The sequence below is a fragment of the Carassius carassius genome, chromosome 4 (assembly GCF_963082965.1).
Source record: "Carassius carassius chromosome 4, fCarCar2.1, whole genome shotgun sequence".
NCBI lineage: Eukaryota > Metazoa > Chordata > Actinopteri > Cypriniformes > Cyprinidae > Carassius > Carassius carassius.
Window position 1 is genome coordinate 40158127 of NC_081758.1, and position 15577 is coordinate 40173703.

General features: G+C 36.7%; 1 protein-coding gene across 2 annotated transcripts in view; it reads left to right on the forward strand.

Annotated features, from left to right (window-relative positions):
- Positions 1-15577, forward strand: part of LOC132140033 (nipped-B-like protein A) — a 47380-nt gene that overhangs the window by 19347 nt on the left and 12456 nt on the right. For both annotated transcript variants that reach the window (XM_059548801.1, XM_059548802.1), the window contains exons 8-30: positions 230-599; positions 978-1691; positions 2824-2988; positions 3468-3635; positions 3912-3983; positions 4071-4160; positions 4792-4892; positions 6253-6339; positions 6457-6688; positions 7518-7669; positions 7767-7847; positions 8309-8409; positions 8504-8630; positions 8725-8807; positions 8907-9039; positions 10107-10250; positions 10361-10447; positions 11162-11379; positions 11491-11593; positions 11685-11783; positions 11883-12029; positions 13375-13509; positions 13625-13723. In XM_059548801.1, coding sequence (XP_059404784.1) covers positions 230-599; positions 978-1691; positions 2824-2988; positions 3468-3635; positions 3912-3983; positions 4071-4160; positions 4792-4892; positions 6253-6339; positions 6457-6688; positions 7518-7669; positions 7767-7847; positions 8309-8409; positions 8504-8630; positions 8725-8807; positions 8907-9039; positions 10107-10250; positions 10361-10447; positions 11162-11379; positions 11491-11593; positions 11685-11783; positions 11883-12029; positions 13375-13509; positions 13625-13723 — 3708 coding nt within the window. The remainder of the gene's footprint in view (positions 1-229; positions 600-977; positions 1692-2823; positions 2989-3467; positions 3636-3911; positions 3984-4070; positions 4161-4791; positions 4893-6252; positions 6340-6456; positions 6689-7517; positions 7670-7766; positions 7848-8308; positions 8410-8503; positions 8631-8724; positions 8808-8906; positions 9040-10106; positions 10251-10360; positions 10448-11161; positions 11380-11490; positions 11594-11684; positions 11784-11882; positions 12030-13374; positions 13510-13624; positions 13724-15577) is intronic.

The window sequence follows — 15577 nt, forward strand, 5'->3', positions numbered from 1 at the left end:
ATTATGTAATAATCATTATCTGCATTTGCTATGCACATATTCTTACTATACTTTTCTACTATATTTGAAATTTATTTGAACCTTATTTATGTATTTATTTATTTTTTACTACATTTTTACATATACTGGCTATAAAAAAAAAAATCTAAATTGGTTGACTACTTTTCTTTATATAAAAGCAACTTTTTAAAAAGCTGTTCTAACTATGTATTTCTCTGAAAACAATTAGGATCAGATGAGGGCGGGTTTCACGTCTCACATACTGCAGTCATCTCCACCTTACACTCCTCCTTGTGATGGGGCTCAAGAACTGCATCTGGGCTCCCCGGACAAGCAGCATGGTCTGAAGCCCAACGAGGGCGAGCGGGACTCAGCTGATAAGGCTGCAGTGTATGATATTGTAGGCTCGCCGGCAAAAGACCCCACTAAGCTGATCCTGAGACAGTCACGAGCCAGGCCAGCAGAGGTGGATCTTGGGGGGATGTACCCCGGTTCGGATCCAGAAGGAGAACTTGTAGAGGCTCTTGCTGCAATAGAAAGGATGGAAAGTGAAGCGGCCATGGAAACAGAGCGTGGTGCTAAAGAGGTGCAGGATAAAGGTAAAAACTTTTTTTTAATGATTTATTCCTGTGATAGCAAGATTAATTTTAAGCATCATTAATCCAGTTTTCAGTTTCACATGATCCTTCAGAAATCGGTCTAATAAGCTTATTTGTTGCTTAAGAAACATTTCTTATTATTAGCCATGTTGGAACCAGTTGCGCGGTCTAATAGGTAGAGTAACTGCAAAAATATCTGAATCAGTGTATTTTAGTGTAATCAAAAGAAAGAAAGAAGAAATTGTGCTTTAAAAAAAAAAAAAAAGATTAAGCCTGTTATGCCTTTATGAATCATGTTTTGACATTATTTTCATAAATAAGAACCCTTCCTCAATTTTCATAATAAAAATTATGAATCTGATCTCTCTCTCTCTCTAGATAAGCCTTTGAAGAAGCGCAAACAGGACTCTCACCCTCAGGAGCCTGGCGCAGCTGGCACAGCTGGTTCAGGCTCTGGGGCTCCAGGTGGAGGAGGAGGGGCTAACGCAGGGCACAGGCTCGCCCCTCAAGAGGCCAGCGCAGCAGGGACCAGCGCCAGCCGCCCAGGCCTGCAAGTGAGCTTGGAGCAAGCGGGCAGAGTGGAGGACACCTACATGGGCATGCCCATCCCCGCCAGCGAGGCTCAGCGCTGGCCTCAGGAGCCGCAGGAGGGCGTCACCCCGAAAGTCCTCAAACACAAGCATGACCACGCTCCAGAACACCGGCATCAGCCTGATACCCCGCGGCAGAAGCATAGATCCGAGGTTCGGCATGGTGATGCCAGCACACAGCATGCAGCTCAGTCAGGGAGTAAACCAGTAGAGCTTCCTCCGTACATGCTGGGTGGAAACACCAGTTCGGGAGTGCTTAATAACTTCACCATTCCCAAAATCAGGAAAGATCTCAGAGGAGGAGATATTCCAGAAGGCTGGAAGCAACCGTGTGTGCGGCTGGAGAGACTGGAACCTGAGATGGATATGAAGAAGACTGTCAAGCCTGTGGTCGTTCTGCAGAAGCTCTCCTTCGATGAAGTGCAAAGGCTCATTAGGGAGAGAGATTCGCGCGGCTCCAAGTCTGGCAAGAACAGGCTCTCCTCTGGGAGATCTGGGAAAGGTAGGGGAACTCCTTTTATCATTGTTCTTTTCAGTTAGAATGACGGTTTCCTGCTCTGAGAACTTCATGATGGTTTTTGCTTTCGAATTGAATGAACAGCCAGGTGAGAGGATGTATTACTTGGCTGCTTGTAAAAGGGTAGTTATTCTAAATGTTTCTTGGGTTTTCCAGCTGGTAAGAGCTGAACTGTTACCACTTTGGCCTTTTTTTATGCTTTGAAATGGATGGCGCTCAAGTTTTGAAATGGTCTCATTTATAATGCCAGATTTATTGTTTGATGGGTTAGAATTATAGAATACAAAAGGAAGCAGAGTAATAATAGTATTGTTAAATGAGTTATTTTTTTTAAAAGTTATATTAAATTAGTATAATTATAATTCTGCTTTTCATTTTATATTTTTGTTTGTTTTAGCAAGTTTATGTGCTTTTGTCTTTTTATTTTTTTTAATTAGCTTTTTTTGTTTGTAAATATTTCTTTATAGCTTTATTTTTTTTTTTTTTGATTCAGTTAGCTATTTAAGTCCTTAAACTTGTTTTATTTCAGTTAGAGGGCAAGGCATAATTTCACATTTTTGTTGAAGTTTTGGTTTTTCATCCAGTAATTTAATTTTATTTCAGATTTTTCAATTAATGTTATTAGTGTAACATTAACAACAATGGTCACTATCACACTATAATGCCAAACCATTTTATTCCACAATAAAACCTATCATGCTTTTGAACTTATTTATTCAACATTTCTCTATTAAGATTTTTTTATTGTTTATTCCTAAAAAACAGTGTTTGTTTTCAGATATCTGCCGGCAGTATCAGTTAAGTAAATATTGAATAGTTAAAAGAATGCAAGAGTAGTTAAATATAAATTTGGGTTTCGTTTTAAATGTGAAAATATGATTTTATTACCTAACAAAAAAAAAAGAAAAAAAAAAGCTAAATTTAAAACAAAATCACTCCCACGTTTTGTCATCTACAACAAACTAATGGCGCTATAAAATGTATAAATGTTAAATTTATTCAGCTTTTTAGTAGTTGTTTGGGTTATCTCAATTACTTTTGATAATATAAAGGAAAGTAATCCATACCCTGTGTGTGCTGTAAGCAGTGAAAGTTGAATGTAAGTCTTTGTGCACAGGTGGAATAGATCCGTCAGTGCTGAAGGATCTTCCTCCTGAGCTGCTGGCAGAGATTGAGTCCACCATGCCTCTGTGTGAGCGGGTGAAGATGAACAAACGCAAACGCAGCACTGTCAATGAGAGGCCTAAATATGCAGAGGACAGCTCAGAGGACGAGGACTTCTGTGAGTAGCACCACTATAAAGACTTCTGTCTGCCTTCACACCAGGAGGAACACCAAATTAGTCATTCAGATGCAATATGAATCAAGTTTTTCATTATGAATCCTAACCTAACTGGACATTGTCTTAGTTCACAAGGTGCATCCTGGGATGCTTTTTAAACCGTACTGAGATGATGTGCATGCTGGACACTTGTTGACTGATTTCCCTTTACTATCTACTACAACACATCCATAAAAAAAAAAAAAACCAAGCTGCAGCCCCCATGCACTGAAAAAAATGGTGTAGGATTTACTTTGAAACAAGTTTCACTCATATAAAATGCTAATTACAAAGAACATTGAATATAAAAGTAACAATGAATTAAATGTGAAATTTTGAAATATAAAATACTGTTTCAGCCTTTCTTATTAAGCATACTTCATCAATCCTCAGTTATTTACAACTGTATTTACACTTTTGGGCTCTGTTTTCTGCCCCAGCATCTCGTAAACGTCAGAAGAAGGATCGTGATAGAACGTGGGAGTTTGAGGAGCGCGACCAGAGGAGTTCAGGAGAGCATCGAAGAGGAAGCTACGATGCACGTAGAGGCTCAGGCAGCCGATACGACGACTCTGACCAAGATTCACCTCCTCCCAGCCTTAGTGACGGTAAGCTGCAAACTAGTTTTAATAATAATCCATGAAATGGATTATTCACTTAAAATTAAAATTCTGTCATAATTTACCCAATGTAAAATGTAAAAGATTCAAAAAGGTCTGTAAATGATGTAATGATGACATAATTGTCTCTGAGCATTTAATTATGAAATCAAAGTTCTGCTCCAAAACTATAGTTGCTATAGTTTCGTCATATTATTTGAGATTTTTCTGAAATGTGCTTAAACAGTTTATTAGTGGTTGAGCTAGAGATTTTGATTATTTCAGTTGCAAGACGTCTAAAGACGAAGGAGAAACAGAAGAAGAGGAAAGCGTATGAACCCAAGTTAACACCTGAAGGTAAACACTTTCACCTTCCTCATTGCTCTCAATTCCCCCCCGTCAGAGTGATGCTTATTAAATCCCTGTATTTCTCCCCCCCCCAAGAAATGATGGATTCTTCCACTTTTAAGAGGTTCTCATTGAGTATTGACAACATCTTGGAGAATCTTGAGGATGTGGACTTTAATGCTCAGGGTAGGACAATCTCTCTCTCTCTCTCTCTTTTAATAGATATCACTACCCTATATCATGTTTGATCAATGAAACCCAAAACTTGTTTGTTATCAATTTTGGGGTGCTGATTCCAAAAATAGTGTCTGTTTTGCTCTAACGTGTCAGGCTTTCTCACAAAATATGATGAGCATTTTTTGTTTCAACAACCATTTGTAAGGGGAATAAGTCTTGTATTAAATTTGCCACAAATCATGATTCTGAAGACATTATTATATGCCTAATCCTGATTTCCACTTTTTCGAATCCCTTGCAGGTAATTAAATTATACAGTTTGAATACTACTTTTTGTCATTAAAATGACATTAAAATTGACATTTGATTGACTTTTTTTATTTTGAGAAGTGCAGTAAAGCTGATACACATTTATAATTGGTAAAATACGTATTCTTATTTTGTGGTGAATAAAACAAACAAAAAAAACGATGTAATGGAAAGTTTGCATGGATATTTTTAAACTCAGCCTCACCAAATTAGGTAATAGGAGGCCTTTTTTGCAAATCAGCTGAATTCTTTTGAGATGCAGATCTGTGTTTCAAACTGAGCTGTTTCAGTTGTTGACTCAGGTCATCATGACGTGTTTGTGTGTTCTCAGATGACGATGAAATCCCTCAGGAGCTGTTGTTGGGGAAACAGCAGCTAAGTGAATTGGGCAGTGAATCTGCTAAGATAAAAGCCATGGGCATCACCTGCAGGGTAAGAGATACATCACTGTATACTGCCCCTTTTTTTCTGGTTGTTTAAAAAACCAGAGACATCCTACTGTAGTTATGGTGGGCTTAGGCTAGTCCATATCCAAATATTAAAGTCCAAATGCCATCTGTATGATCATTTTAAAAAGTTTAAGTGCACTTTACTTGCATTATATTAATATAAATGTTTGGGGTCTGTGTTATTAGTTTTTATTTATTTATTCTTTTGAAAATCTCTTATGATCACCAAGTCTGCATTCATTTGATTAAAAATACAGATAGAACAGAAATATTGTGGACATTTGCAAATTAAAATAACTGTTTTCTGTTTTAGTGTATTTTAAAGTGTAATTTATTCCTGTAATGCAAAGCTGAATTTTTCCAGCCTGCAGTCACATGGTCCTTCAGAAATCATAAAATCAGGGTTTCCGGGTCCTTAAAATGTCTTAAATTTAGTTATCAAGTTTCAGGAAAATAATCTTAATTGATACAAAAAAGTCTTAATTATGATTTCCAAAGGTCTTAAATTTGGGGACAGAAAGAAAAGAATTGTGATATGGCTTGGTTTAATGATTAAACTTCAAAAGGCTTTAATTTATTCAATTCAAAGGCTCATATTTATTAAATTGTAAATTAAATAAAAATGAGAACAACAAGTTTCAAAGTCAGGTGCTGTGCTGCTTTGTGAACATGGAGTCATGTTTTTATGCAGCAAACATGCAATTGTAAAAGTGAACCGGTGGATTGACAAGAAGCTAATATTAAGGCATTATAAAATTCTCAACAATTAAGACACTAAGATATATTTGTTATTGTATTAATGTAATAATTGATTAATAATTGTTTAAATTAATGTAATAATTGATACTTTTGTTTAATCCCTTTTCTTAAAAATGGTTTTAAGTTTGAAATGTGAAGTTTATCATTTTATTTTATTAAACTTTTTGTTTTTGTGGAAACCTATAACTGAACTGTAAATCATGCTTTTTACAGTCATTTTATAATTTAATATGTTACCATAGATATTGCCCAGCCCCACTTAAATGGTATTAATTGTATTTGTGCATGTCTCTTTTAATAATCATGCAGATACCCTGACTATGCTGATTTTCTGCTCAAGAAACATTTCTGATTAGTATCAATGTTAAAAACATTTGCTGCTTAATATTTTGGTTGAAGCTTTGATAAACTATTCAAAAGTAGAGTATTTATTTAAAGTAGAAATATTTTGTAATATTATAACGATCTTGTATAGATTACATTTATGCAGTGCACAGAGATCTCAGAGAGTGAGGAAAAACCCTGTAACATGTCCACTCTAGATATATACCTCATATTCGGTTGTTGTTTCCTCTAATGCCCAGATTCCTACTGATAAACTGGTGAAACTGTTGAATATTCTGGAGAAGAACATTCTGGATGGAGCCAATCTTTCTACACTCGTGAACCATGTAAACATCACTTTGTTCCTTAATTATGTTGATTTTTCGTGTGATATTTTCACTCTTCAAATGATGCCTTTGTAGTTCAGTGCTTTTCCTCAGTCGTCTTTCTCTGCCCTTCATCAGGATAACGAGGGAGAGGACGAGGAGCGTCTCTGGCGGGATCTCATCATGGAGCGTGTGACCAAATCAGCGGATGCGTGTCTGACAGCACTGAACGTCATGACATCATCACACATGCCCAAAGCTGTGTACATTGAGGACGTGATAGAAAGAGTTCTGCAGTACACTAAGTTCCACCTGCAAAACACTCTTTACCCGCAGTATGATCCGGTCTACAGAATCGACCCTAAAGGAGGTGAGAGACTTCGCTTCTGCTGAAGGGCTGTTTTTAATTGATGCCAAATCATAGAATATTCACAAACCGTTTGTTCTAAAGCTGTTAACTGTATTTAATACCTAAATTAAGAAATAATTGTTTGGCAAATTAAAAAAGCTCCAAGTAAAAATAAAGAAATAAATATTAGTACTATTCTTTTACATCTTAATGAAAATGACAAATAAAATGTAATACATATTTTATATATATTTTAGTTATTTTTTATTGATGATGATGGTAATATTATATTTAATTTATTTGATAAATTTGCTAATACTATTTACTGCCAGTTTACGGCCTTTATTGAAAATCACTTAACTTCTGCTGAAGGCCTGTTCGCATCAAGTCTGATGTGTATACATGGTACAAAAGTTTTTTCTTATTTTTTTTATTTAATGTCTGAATGATTTTTTGACAAATGTATGAAGAAAAAATGTTCCCTTCAAGTAAAAAAAACATAAGTATGCTGCATGAATTGTTTGATCTTATTAATAGGAGTATAAATATAATCACAAATAAAAATCAAGTACAGTACTTTGCTTCAGTTTGACAGAGTTCTTAGAAATGGATTAAGCTTTAAATCTTTCTTTTTTACATTTATATCGATTATTAAAATTACATATTTGATAAATTAACTAAATTGAATAATAATAAGAATTATTAAACAAATTTTACATTGGTATTTACTGCCAGTATAATGCCATTGTTGTAAATCAGCAGTACATTAAATAACATTAAATGTCAACAGTTTGTTAATGTAAATGAACTGCTATCATTTTCATGTGGTTTGAACCATGTGTGGTTTCAGGTTCCTTGCTGAGCTCCAAAGCAAAGCGAGCCAAGTGCTCCACTGCCAAGCAGAGAGTCATTATCATGCTCTATAACAAAGTGTGTGACGTCGTCAGCAACATCTCAGAGCTGCTGGAAATTCAGCTGTTGACTGATACCACAATATTGCAGGTAGGAACTGATAGGTGCAGTGTTTATGTATATACTCTCTATAGTTTATTTGCATTTATTGCATGTTGTATTGCTCTGTGTCGTTGTTCTTCTGTAGGTTTCTTCGATGGGCATCACTCCGTTCTTTGTGGAGAATGTCAGTGAGCTGCAGCTGTGTGCCATAAAGCTGGTGACAGCGGTACGTTTTCATAAATTCAAAAAATTCAGAGCTTCTTAAAAAAAAAAAACACAACAAATTCCTTGTGTGTTTATGCACACTTGGCGAATAAAGCTGATTCTGATCTGATCTGATAAATGAGTACACACATAGATGAGCTCTATTATAAATGTAATGAAATTATATTTTACAATTACATAACAAATAAAAAAAAAAATCCTTTAAGACAAATTTTGGCTTAATGTCTGGAAAGTCTTTCTTTTTTCCTTTTTTTTATTTAAATTTTTTTGCAAATTAAATAAACATTTTGGTCCTTTAATACACATTTTGACTTACAATCAGGATTGCTGCTTTTTTGTTTTCTTGTTTTGCGACCAAAGTTGTTGTTGTGAAAATAAGAAGATTATTTTTATGTTATGATTTAAACTATATATAAAAACATGTCACAGATGGAGGTTTTTTGCTTTCTTCCTTTGTCTCAGGTCTTCTCTCGGTACGAGAAGCATAGACAGTTAATTCTAGAGGAGATTTTTACCTCTTTGGCCAGACTGCCCACCAGCAAACGCAGCCTCAGGAACTTCAGGTATTGTTATAACTGCTTGTATTCAGCTGACAGGTCTGCCTAAACGTAACTGTGATAAACACAAGCATTTCCTGCATGTCATATCTGTGTTTAGGTTGAACAGTAGTGATGCTGAGGGTGAGCCCATATTCATTCAGATGGTTAGTGCTCTGGTGCTGCAGCTAATTCAGTGCGTGGTCCATCTGCCCTCTGAGAAAGACTCTGAAGATGATCATAAGAAGGTATTAGTTGCTCATCCACCGCTCTCACGTTTGTATTATTGCTCTAAAGTCTGGTGTAGATTACAGGATACAATATAATTTGATCTGTTTTTAGGTTGACGACGATGTGTTCATTACCAACTCGTATGAAACGGCTAGACGGACGGCTCAGAACTTCCTCTCTGTCTTTCTCAAGAAGTCAGAACAACCCTCCTTTTCTCAATTTTTTCTTCTTCATGAAGTATGTGTGTGTGTGCAGTATTAACTGTATGTTTTTGTATTGTTACTACTTCTCAGGTGTGGTAGTAAACAGGGTGAGGAAGACTACAGGCCGCTGTTTGAGAATTTTGTGCAGGATCTGCTGTCTACGGTCAACAAACCCGAGTGGCCCGCTTCAGAATTACTGCTGAGCCTGCTGGGAAGATTACTGGTAGAACAAGCCAGAGCCAATCACGTTATCTGCAACAGAGCCAACACTTTCCTGACCATGTTAAACATGAAAACACTTGCATATTTATGATGTTAAATCATAGTCGTGGGAAGTCGTGGCCTAATGGTTAGAGAGTCGGACTCCCAATCGAAAGGTTGTGAGTTCGAGTCCCGGGCCGGCAGGAATTGTGGGTGGGGGAAGTGCATGTACAGTTCTCTCTCCACCTTCAATACCACGACTTAGGTGCCCTTGAGCAAGGCACTGAACCCCCAACTGCTCCCCGGGCGCCGCAGCATAAATGGCTGCCCACTGCTCCGGGTGTGTGCTCACAGTGTGTGTGTGTGTGTTCACTGCTCTGTGTGTGTGCATTTCGGATGGGTTAAATGCAGAGCACAAATTCTGAGTATGGATCACCATACTTGGCTGAATGTCACTTCACTCACTCACTCACTTTTATGTTATGTGATTTAGGATTAGGTGTTTATGATGGAGCTTCAGGCGATTTGTGCTAAATAAAGTTTTCAAATTTAATTATATAATTATAAATATAATGCATATATTTTTATTTCACAATTCATATAGGTTATTACTGTTTTTATTATACATTTTTATAAAATTATGTATGCGTGTATGGATAATTATAAAACTAAAAGCTACCCATGTTTTACTTAAAAATACAGTGTCCTTGTTGCATAATACTTGTACTTACTACAGTTATAAGAGTATTTTATTTATAATTGTGAGCAACTCTAAACCAGGTTTATAGCATTGTAAATAGCGTTCCTGTGGCTCAGTGGTTGAGCATTGCGTCAGCAGCGCAAAAGGTTGTGGGTTCGATTCCCAGGGAACATGTTAGGTAAAAAATGTTAGCCTGAATGCACTGTAAGTCGCTTTAGATAAAAGCGTTTGCTAAATGCAAAAATTTTTTCATTTAATTTGAATTTAAATAAATCAATAATAAATCAGTTTGGATGATGAAAGAAAATACAGTTACAGCGATTGCAGTGAAACCCATACAGATGATCTTTCTTCTTCAGTGACCCTTGACCTTCATGCTGTGTCCCTAGGTGCATCAATTCAGTAACAAGCAGACAGAGATGGCACTGCGAGTGGCATCTCTGGATTATCTGGGTACCGTAGCAGCCAGATTGAGGAAAGATTCTGTCACCAGCAGGATGGACCAGAAAGCCATCGACTGCATCATCAGAGAGGTATGCGAACATGTATCTATATTACACATGCTGGTGCATGTGTGCATCTCATAAACACTCAATTTTCAGTGTGCCTTTTTTTACTTAATGCTTTTTCTATGTGTCTTTAGAGCTCAGAGGGAGATGAGACACAGCGGTTGCAGAAAGCCTTATTGGGATATATGGATGAGAATGCAGAAACAGACCCTGCCCTCGCAGTGAGTCCAGCTCAGATGCTCTTCATGTCCTGTGGCCTTTATGTAGAGTCCTGTCAACCTTTGAGTTTTTCCATGGACAAGTGTCATCACGTCTAGTGTGCAACAGTACCAGTCAAATGTTGAGACATGCATGACCCAATTTGTTTTTCATGATCTTAAAAACCTTTTATATTGAAGGTGTCTTCTTAAATGCATAAAATTATAAGGAAAATTGATAGAGAGAATCCGTAATCTATATATATATATATATAAACACACACACTCTAAATTGAAGAGAATGTAGATTTTATTTCATATTTCCATTTGTGTTATTTTATAATGACATTTAACTTGTGAAATAATATCCCATTAAATGTAGAGAATGCTGACTGATACAGTATGCAATCTAAATATGATTAATATTAATAATGAAATGATTCTATAAATATTAATATTATTTATAACGTTAATAAAGACATGCACAAAATCATAGTTTTAATGATAGCAGGTATCAATAATTGTTGTAATTTATTATTATTATAATTTTTAATGATGCTTAATAATGTTAGTGATAATAATAATTATTATAATTATTATATAAAAGAGTCTTGTTCAAAATTATCATTTTACTGATAGCAGATTTCATTAATTTGCCAGATTTTTAATCCTGATTTTATTTGATTTTTTGCCATTAATCCATTATGACAAATTTGTCAATTTGATTTTGTATTGTAGTTTGCACGCAAATTTTACATCGCTCAGTGGTTCAGAGACTGCACTACGGAGGCTGAGAAGGCCATGAGGAATCAGAATCAAAAGGAGGATGACTCTGAGGGGACACAGCATGCCAAAGAGCTCCAGGCCACAGGAGACATCATGCAGCGTGCAGAAACTCGCAAGAAATTCCTCCACATCGTCATTAAATCAACACCCAGTCAGTTTACTACTCTCAGGTATTACCATACACGCATCACTGCTTTAATGATGTAACATCCTCGGCCTCAGTCAAGACTGTATTATATGGGTTATATTGTGGAATTAATGCCAAATAAATCTTTTGAAAGGATGAACTCAGACACTGTGGACTATGAGGATGCCTGCCTTATTGTACGCTATTTGGCTTCCACCAGGCCCTTCTCTCAGAGCTTTGACATCTACCTGACACAGGTGAGAAGATTGATCCGAAGTGTAGACGAGATCAGTTTCCACCTTGTATTAATGTGCATAACCAATGCATCTTTTTTGTATTTTCCTTTAGATTCTGAGAGTTTTAGGGGAGAGTGCCATAGCTGTCAGGACCAAAGCCATGAAGTGTCTGTCTGAGGTGGTGGCTGTTGACCCCAGTATACTGGCCAGGGTAAGAAGTGCAACAGAATTAAAACGGGCAGCACAACACTATAGGTAATTCTGCTGAAGTTAATGTCTTTTAATTGGTAACTTTGTCTGTGTTGTGTAGTCTGATATGCAGCGTGGTGTTCACGGCCGGTTGATGGATAACTCCACCAGTGTGAGGGAAGCGGCGGTCGAGCTGCTGGGACGGTTTGTGTTGAGTCGACCTCAGCTGACGGAGCAGTACTATGACATGCTCATTGAGAGGATACTGGTATGACAGCACTAAAGAGCATTGTCTGAAAGTTTAAGTAGCAAAATGGAAAGCTTTAATCATTGTATATATTTATATCAGGGGTGTAACGGTACGAAAAAATCACGGTTCGGTACATACCTCGGTTTTAAAGTCACGGTTCGGTTAATTTTCGGTACAGTAAGTGAAAGAAATGCAAACATTAAACTGCAGGTTATTACTATACACTTTTTTAAAAATACTTTTTATAAAATATATATAAAATAAAAAAAAGATTAAGAAATAAAATACTCCACTAAATAAAATACTCTCAGTCTCAAACCAATATCATATAATAAAATATAATGAAAAATATAAATAAATAACTGATTACAGTGCAGCATTACCAATCCCAGCTTGTAAGCTGCTGCTACTATAGGTGACAAAGAGGGAGACCGCCGACAGACCAGGCTCTTGTCTTCATGACAACAATATCTATACTTAATTTTGAGCATAAATATAAAGCCTACTGATAAAGGACATTGTCAACAGTATTGACGGCAAAATAAACTATGTTTGACAGGTGCAATATCTGTAAATCGATAATTATTAATTTATTTTTTTAATTACATTTATATCCGAATTTGTCAACCTATAGATTTTCAAACATCAAAGTGCATGAATTAATATGTATTTGTGTACAGAGTGACATATAAACATATTTTCCTATTCTATTTTGCCTGGAAACACTTCCAACACGCTTGGGTGTCGTGTGAAAAATAGGCGTCGGTTCTATTTCTAGCATGCACGCGTTTTCCGACGCGGCCTGAGATGCGCATCTCTCGCAGGCAGTCTGCAAGCTCTAACCTGTGGGTTATATTCAAGTGAAATGTTTGTGGAAGCTAGAGTAATCACTATTAAAGCACTGTTATGAAATCCTATGTATAGATTTATCTGTCCGCTATATGATTAAAAAAATGAGATTATTGTGGGTTGTAGTGTTAGTACTACATGGTATCAGTCAAAGGTGTGGAGACATTGGTATTGTTGCATTTTGTAACTTTTTATTGTGTGTGGTAGATGCTGTGGGTTGTAAATGTTGTCTTATTGTCTTGGTTTTTGTTTGTTTGTTTTTTTATTTGGACCTTGAGCCTGTAATAAAAAGATTGATTGATTTGATAATTTGTGAATATAGGTAATGAACTAGAAAATACAAAAATATGAATAAAAATTGTGGAATTTAACGGTGACCCTTTAAAGTCCTAGGACATTAGTCATTGATGTGAATTTTGGCTTGAAGTCTTGATGTTTTTTTTTCCTGCTAGTTTGAATACTGTGCATGTAATCTGAGAAAAGTTACAATTGTTTTGATGTGCTTTCACTCCAGGACACCGGTATCAGTGTGAGGAAGAGGGTGATCAAGATTCTGAGAGACATCTGTTTAGAGCAGCCCAACTTTAGTAAAATCACAGAGATGTGTGTGAAGATGATCCGCAGGGTCAATGACGAGGAGGGCATCAAGGTGCAACCACGTTCTTTCCTTTGTTTTGCATGATAAATGCAATGCTGAACTTCTGTTGTGATGGGTTTTTCCAGTTAGTGGCAAAAGTGAGCTAACAGTCTTTCCCTCCCTGCAGAAACTGGTGAATGAAACATTCCAGAAGCTGTGGTTTACGCCCACAGCCAACCACGACAAGGAGACAATGAACAGGAAGATTCTCAACATCACTGATGTGGTCAGTCCAGATGTTTATATTCTTATATTTTTATTTTTTATTCTATCTGTTTTCTTTTTATTTATTATATTATTTACTTTGGATAAAAGCGTCTGCTAAATGAATAAATGTAAATGTGTGTGTGTGTGTGTGTGTGTATGAATGTGTTGGGTATATAATAAATACATACTAAATAAATATGAAATTTAAATTAAATTTATGCATTTAGCAGACGCTTTTATCCAAAGCGACTTAGTGCATTCAGGCTATCAATTTTTATATGGATATGTTTATATGGATATAACATTTTGTCAGTTTGATTTCGATTCAGCATTTGTTTTATTTGGCTCTAAATTTGACGCAATGTATTTTGTTTAAAGCGCTATATAAATAAAGGTGACTTTACCTTTTGGTTTTACTACCAGAACATAAGACCTTCCAGTGGCGCTTGCATCTCTCTGCAACAGATGTATTGCAAGATATGCAAATGTAGAGCTGAAACAACTAATCGATTTAATCGATTAAAATCGATTATTAAAATAGTTGTCAACTAATTTAGTCATCGATTAGTTGCTAAATAATTTTTATTTGCCGTAAGCGGCTCATTTCGTGCATATTTCAAATCTGCGGTGACCAAAGTGTGGCAGTAATGAGCCACCGGAGGTTTTACTCAGCCAGTACAGCAGGAGAAGTAGCGAATAGCCAATAGCTGGCCTCGTTTTATGTCACGTGCTTCCCGAACAGCGTCTCTGCAGCGTTCAGCCGCATTCAGCGGGATGTGGGAGTACTTTACTTTGAGCCTTCAAAAAAGAAGAGTAACCTGTAAACTCTGCACTACTGAACTGTTTAAGGGGGCGTTCACATATCGCGACTTTTGCGCGCTGAAGTTCGTTATTTGCAATGTAGGCACGCGGTATGCGACGCGAGTTGCCCGTTTTTCCAGGTGCGTCCGCACCGCATAGAGTTAAAAACATCTCACCTTTTCAGAATGCGGCAAGCGCTCCGCGGGTCATGTGACAAGAACTAACCAATCGGCTTCATCCTTTCCCGTAACAACGCTGAAAACTCAGCCAAGATGAAGGAACAGCTGATCATAGTTGTATATGGATTGCCATTTTGAAATAAATTTAGTAGCAGAGCTACTACAAGCGATTTTAGAGCTGCAAATCCATTTATCCTTTGCTGAAATTTCCGTGTCTTCAAGGAGAGAGCACGTCATGGTTGCTTAGCAAAGGCAGACGCCTCAGGGGCGCTTCTGCCCGAGCGCTTTGGAAAGGAGGAGAAAGCGGTGCGCCTAGCGTTTTCCACGCGTTTTTAGGCGCGATATGTGAACGGCCCCTAAGACTTTCATTTGTGCAGATTCTCCAGTACAATGTTGTTTGCAAATGTTTAGTCGTAAAAGCTGATAACATTGCTTTTTAACAGTTAACATTTAAAGCTTTACAAACATGTTCTGTGATCAGTTTGTCGCTTACCAGTTCATAACTCAGTCTTGCAGCTTAATTATGACTGAATGAGAGAGGTAAATGTTTAAAGATATTTGAAATTCACTTTTTTTCTAAGTATTCACTGCTCTTTTTCACACAGCAGGTTTTTTGTGTGTGTCCAATTTTTTTTTCTGGACAACCTTCTGATGGATTTTACTTTAAATTGTGAGTTCCATTCAGGTTTCATGCCATTGGCACTTTATTCGAAAGTATTGTTTACAATTTCACAGCAAAAGCTATAAAGCTGTTTCCCAGTAAATTATAAAATGCAATGTACTGCAATTTTATCCTTATTCTTCGTGAAAATATGTTCTGAAAGATTCCTTAATAAGCTTTGTTCGGGATGTTAAACTACTTTAGGAGCTATAAGGACTGCCATGGTGAAAAC